General features: G+C 41.7%; 1 protein-coding gene across 1 annotated transcript; it reads left to right on the forward strand.

Moving 5' to 3' along the window:
• The first annotated feature begins 4,170 nt into the window (after window positions 1-4,170).
• On the forward strand, window positions 4,171-5,105 carry LOC132511147 (olfactory receptor 4D1-like). The gene is given in 2 exon segments (XM_060133998.1): window positions 4,171-4,804; window positions 4,807-5,105. Coding segments are annotated over 2 exon segments (933 nt in total).
• The last annotated feature ends 708 nt before the right edge of the window (window positions 5,106-5,813 follow it).

Genomic DNA, 5,813 nt, shown 5'->3' on the forward strand with positions numbered 1-5,813 from the left:
TATACATCTGATGTAATAGTTCACATACTTTTTAATAACTCCCGTTGCTCTCGCCCTCAGCAGCCTGAGCCCAGCTATATTTCATGAATTAAGCTTGAGTTTTGTCCCCCGAGGAATGTCCCTCTGCTTAAGACCAATCCTATATGTGTTCCTGGTCTGAGAGAGGCCAAGAGAAAAATGGAGCTGCAGGAGAAGGCTGGCCTGGATGATGGGAAGCTCTAAGTCCCCTTGGCCTCTTTGGGCTGGAGGTTGGTGATGGCTCCAGGGTCCTTCCCATGGACCAATCAGCCTTGAGAAGGTTCTTGCCAAAGCCCATTGTAACACAGGCATGGGGTGGAGGGAAGCTATGGGGAAGTCTTTGGGCAGAATGCTGGGGAATGGGATTTGAGGAACAGTTGATTTTATGTGGAGCTAAGACTTTTGTCTGTACTGGGGTATGTGTTGGGTGGAATTTAGGACAGAGTGGGAGGGAGAGCAGTATATAGATGTGAACGGTTTCTCCTTCACCTCCCACACATGTACTACAGCTTCTTCCCACACCTAAGAGAAAACAAACCAGGGCTTTCTCTCTCCCTTCCCGCCCTCTAATGTTTCCCTTTTAATCTCTTTTCTCCCTCTTCCTCCTGCTTGCTGCCTCTCCCACTCACTTCAGGTTTTTATTCCTTCTCTGTTGCTATTCCTCCATGTTTTCCTTCCTCTTAAACCTTGTGTTTAATAAAAACCCTTAATGTTTCCAAGATGACCACAGAGTAGATTCACCCCCATTTTTGGAACCACTTATATCTCCTCCCCTCCTCTCTCTTTGTCCTGTGTCAACTAATTTCCTGAGAGCAAGTCAGGTGGGAGACAGGACTGAGTAATAACAGAAAAGGGTCTGGAATCCTTGCCTTACCCCACACATGTCCATGCCCCTCCTTCATGTTTCTTTATTTTCTTTCCCATCTAGAATCCCTCTAAATCTATTCTCTAGACATGTAGGTGAAACAATCATTTCCAAAGATTATTTATGAGTCTGTAGAAAGAATTCTGGCCATGCTAAGATGATGCTTCTAGGATTGTAAACCTGGTGTTGCTGGGAACTAGGATGCCTGGATGCCCTTCCAGGTCCCTTAAATTGAACCCCTCTGTTCAGTGGCTACTCTCTCTCCTCACCTCTCACAGAGGTCTGCCCATCTCTCCGCCCACTATCAAGCATTCTTTTTTTTTTTTTTTTTTCGGTACGCGGACCTCTCACTGCCGCGGCCTCTCATGTTGCAGAGCACAGGCTCCGGACGCGCAGGCTCAGCGGCCATGGCTCACGGGCCCAGCCGCTCCGCGGCATGTGGGATCCTCCCGGACCGGGACACGAACCCGTGTCCCCTGCATCGGCAGGCGGACTCTCAACCACTGCGCTACCAGGGAAGCCCAATTTAACCCTTTTTAGTCTCAGTTTACTTATCTGTAAAGTGGGGATAATTAATAGTACTTAAGCATGAGAATAATATATGAGAATTAAACAGGATAATGCTTATAAAATGCTTAGCATAGTGCCTAGCACATAATAAACACACAGTAAATGTTAACAATCATTACCACTCAGAGAGGCCAAACCATGCTATTGAAGCTGCTGCCTACCCAGTCTGACCTTGACACCATGTGGAGGAGCGAAGACACAAAGCCAGACTAAAGCGTATTACCCTTTGTAGGGGTTGCTCTGACAACGCCCCAGAAGTGCTGTTCCGCTCTTGCCTGTCTCAGGGCTTCCTGCCCTACTGTGCTAGGATAAACCCATTTTAACCCTGTTTCATCACATCACTTCCCTCCAAAAGTCTTGCGGGGGTCTCAATGGCCCATGGGGATGCTTTTCCGATGGTACTATTCAGAGAGTAGATGCAGCCTGCATAAACAATAAAGGGCATCTTCCTGGAACATCATTTTTACACAAATATTTGAGGATAAATGTGAGTTTTAGATGAGATAAACGTGGTAATATTTTGAGTACTGTAATATCTCACAGATAATTTTAGAGAGAATTGTTTTATATTTGTCTACAGAAGTTGATAGAAATCCTTTTACATGTATTCATTCAGTTCCCTTGTAAAAAGAACTTCAGTGCATTTGCTGCTGCCCTTCCCATACTTCAGGTGGGGATCTTTCTATGTTCTATTATCTTTGCAGGGTGGGGCCTCAGGGCAAAATTTCCTGAACAATTACTGAAAACAATTCTGGAAAAGTGTAATCTGAGGGAATGGATTTTAACACCAAAGAACTCAGTTTAAGTGGATGTCTTCTAGAACTTTCACTTACTGAACTAAAGAAGCATGTTTCTTCCTTGTCATATATATTTTCCATATCAATGACCAAACTTTAATGAAATAACACGCTTCACCAGCATTATTTCTAGGTCAATTCAGTGATGATTCAACAAAATGAACAGCTCATTTAAAAGGATGCATAGTATTACTATAGAGGAAAGAAGTATGTAATATTGAAGAACATTTACTTTTTAATCACATGAATACAAACCTTACCACGTGTGAGTTTGGTAATGCCCACTATGTCTCTACTCTCTCTGATAGAAATCTCTCAAATATAAAACGTGAAGAGTCCCTACTTCCCTGTGTCATTATAAAGACAAAATAAGATCACATCTGCAAAGCCCTTGACAAAATTGGACATGTTATGAAAACTCAATAAATGGAAACTCTTAATTATTGTAGACTCTTCTATTTCTTCTATTGTTAGATTTTAGATTATTTCCTATTTTTTCTAGAAATAACAGTGAACTATACATCTATTTTCATAAGTGTTTGTTTACATTTTATAGTATATTTACAGGCTCAAGTTCCTGAAGTCACAATACATATTTTTAAAACTCAGACATAGGTTAATAAGTTGCATTCTAGATAAAGTATATTAATTTATACTTTTGCCGCCAGGGTGTGAGAAGGCCTATCTCAATAATCCTTTACAAGTGGATTTTTTTAAGCTGATTTGAATTTGAATTTAAATTTCTTTGATTACTAGAGAATATGCATCATTTATTTTTAATGTATCAGTCAATGATACTTCACCTTTCGTTTTTGTCCTTTTTCTCAGAGTGTTATTTACAAATATATATTTTTAAATGTTCTTGACAGTTGTGATTTCCAGTTTGTATTTATTAATTGAATATCATTTACCGGTTACATGGGGGTTTTCTTGTCTTTTCGGATGTCTGAGGTCTTCCGTCAGCGTTCAATAGCTGTTCCGTGTGAATCGTTCCACTGTAGATGTATTTTCAATGTTTTTGTGGGAGAAGGTGAACTCCACATCCTACTCCTCTGCCGTATTGATCCCCCTCCCTCCCCTATCCTATATTTTCTTTAACACCTTGGTCTTACAAAGTTTTACAAGCCACAATACTTAAATTTTAAGCCTCCCAAAGATTGTCTAGAGATATATGTTTAATAGAAAATTCACATAAGTTTTAAAATATAAAACATGAGAGTTCAAGGAGATTTTGCACTTGTCCTGGGCTGCTTTGAGTTACCCCTACAGATGGCCCCATGGCAACAAATGCCATTCAAGAAGTATTTATGTGGAAAAGTTTCAGAAGCTCTAATCATCCCAGCTTCACTACAGCCAAAATCATCTGCTTGTTTTTCTTCACATTTGCCTCTGAATTTGTACATGACAATTTCTTCTAATACACATCTCTCTTCCTTCAGCAATGAACCATAGGCAGCCCCTCAAATGTTCACTGAAAAGAAGTCTCTATTTGTTTATCTAAAATCATTAACCTCTATATCCTCTCAAGATTGATGCACCTAGGTTGATGATGTTTGTGGTCATAGGTACTTGGTGACATGTGTATTCATCCATTGATTGGTTCATCTATATCTGTAGAGCCTGTGGTTCACAGGCACAGCAAGTGTGAGTCAGACATGAAACCCATGGACAAGGACAGCATGGTACAAAGGGAAAAAGACCCATAAATGCCATACGATGTAGGGTATGGTTAGGGAGATAAGTCTGTGAAAGCCTTGAAAATGTATTTATCTCCATGGAAGGCTCTTCTAAGCTCCATTTGGGAATCGTACTCAACAAAGACTTTGATTAACTCAATCCTGACTCTCCAAAGGAGAACGAGTAAATTTTTATGGTTTTTGTTTTGCATATTTTCTCTTCTAGGCATGTGAGGAAGATCCCATGGAACGACAGAACATCACACAGGTGTCAGAGTTTGTCCTCTTGGGGTTCTCACAGACCAAGGAGTTCCAGAAATTCCTGTTTGTGGTATTCCTATTTGTCTATGTCACCACCGTTGTGGGAACCCTCCTTATCATTGTCACAGTGACTTTTGACTCTCAGCTCCACACACCCATGTATTTTCTGCTCTGAAATCAGTCTGTCATAGACATCTGCTCTTCTACAGTCACTTCCCCAGAGATGCTGGTGGACTTCTTACATGAGACCAAGATCATCTCCTACCAGGGCTGCATGGCCCAGATCTTCTTCTTCCACTTACTGGGGGGTGGGACTGTCTTCTTCCTCACAGTATTGGCCTATGACCGCTACATAGCCATCTCCCGGCCCCTCCACTATGTCTCCATCATGAACACTCAAATGTGTGTGGGGCTGGTGGTGACCACTTGGGTAGGGGGCTTTCTCCACTCCATTGTCCAGCTGGTTCTGATGCTCCCATTGCCTTTTGGTGGCCCCAACATCCTGGATAACTTCTACTGTGATGTTCCACAAGTGCTAAGACTTGCCTGCAAGGACACCTCCCTCCTGGAGTTCCGTATGATCTCCAACAGTGGGATGTTGGTCCTCATCTGGTTCCTTTCCTTCTGCTCTCTTACACTGTCATCCTGATGATGCTGAGGTCCCACTCAGGGCAGGCGAGGAGGAAGGCAATTTCCACCTGCACCACCCACATCATCGTCATGTCTATGGTCTTCATTCCCTGTATCTATATCTATGCCTGGCCCTTCACCTCCTTCCCCATGGACAAGGCTGTGCCCATCAGCCAAACTGTCATGATCGCCATGCTCAACCCCATCATCTAAACCCTGAGGAACCAGGAGATGCAGGCAGCCATGAAGAGATTAGGCAAGCACCTAGTGATTTTCAGCAGGAAGTGAACTTAAAATAGGTTGACTTTAAATGACAAATCTTCTCTCTGAACTTTTGTTTTCCCATGTGAGAAGTGGAGGAAAGTCTTTATGGAGTGTAGCCGTTGAGATTAAACTAATATTTCTATGGACCTACTCCTGTGGCAGGTATTGTGTTAGGCACTTTCGCACTTTTATCTCATTCTCACAAAACTGACAATGGATATGTTCTTTTATATTAAACAGTTTTACAAATGAGAAAACTCAGAGAGAAGTGACCTGCTCAATGATGAACAGCAAGGGAGGGGCAGAGCTTGGCCATGAGATTGTTCCTCTGACTCCAAGTTTCGAGGCAGGAGATATGGGTGGGGTTTGAAACTCAGGGTCTCCCACAATCACAAGGGGAAACTTAGAGAGTTCCTCATCTATGGATGAATATCTGTGATGAATGCTCAACACTTTCATCTTTTTTTTTATAGCCTCCATTAGGACTTTATTAATAGATTTTTGTCTTTACAATACTAGGTAAAGACCAAGGAGTTCCAGAAATTCCTGTTTGTGGTATTCCTACAGCCAAACATAATATCCATTTCCATAAAATACTCAGTTAAAAAGACACACAACTTCTTTATATAAAACCTGTTTAAGTGTTCCAACTTTAATAATCCTATCAACTCTTACATTTTAATGTTCTCTCAATTGAATTGCAGCCTAACACTTTCATCTCAACTTTGGAAC

Source organism: Lagenorhynchus albirostris, chromosome 20, assembly GCF_949774975.1.
Source record: "Lagenorhynchus albirostris chromosome 20, mLagAlb1.1, whole genome shotgun sequence".
In the NCBI taxonomy this organism is placed as follows: Eukaryota; Metazoa; Chordata; class Mammalia; order Artiodactyla; family Delphinidae; genus Lagenorhynchus; species Lagenorhynchus albirostris.